General features: G+C 57.3%; 1 protein-coding gene across 1 annotated transcript in view; it reads right to left on the reverse strand.

Moving 5' to 3' along the window:
* Positions 1–8: 8 nt before the first annotated feature.
* The window catches only part of SH2D3C (SH2 domain containing 3C), a gene marked incomplete at its 3' end in the record, with an annotated part of 3,430 nt that continues 3,131 nt past the window's right edge, over positions 9–307 (reverse strand). Inside the window, exon 5 of the mRNA XM_009874499.1 lies at positions 9–305. Coding sequence (XP_009872801.1) covers positions 9–305 — 297 coding nt within the window. The remainder of the gene's footprint in view (positions 306–307) is intronic.

Consider the following 307-nt stretch of genomic DNA (forward strand, 5'->3'; position numbering starts at 1 on the left):
TCCCAGACAGTCCACTTTGGTGATGTGTTTGGCCAGCGTCTTCACGTCCACCTCTGCCAGCAGCTCTTTGACCTTCTTGAGCACGGCCATCTCCAGGGGTTTGTTCTCCAGGGGGATGAGCAGGGACTGGAAGGCCGCAGGGTTGAAGGAGGAGGTTGTCTCCATGGTGGGGGGCACAAAGCTCATGAAGTCCAGCCTCTGCCCCGCCTCTGCTTCTCCAGAGCTGTTCTCCACAGTCCCTCTATGTCCTTCCTCCACCTTTAGCCTCTCCACATAGCTCTTTGTTGGCAGCCGCTTGGTGTCCTTA

Source organism: Apaloderma vittatum, unplaced genomic scaffold (assembly GCF_000703405.1).
Source record: "Apaloderma vittatum isolate BGI_N311 unplaced genomic scaffold, ASM70340v1 scaffold31598, whole genome shotgun sequence".
NCBI lineage: Eukaryota > Metazoa > Chordata > Aves > Trogoniformes > Trogonidae > Apaloderma > Apaloderma vittatum.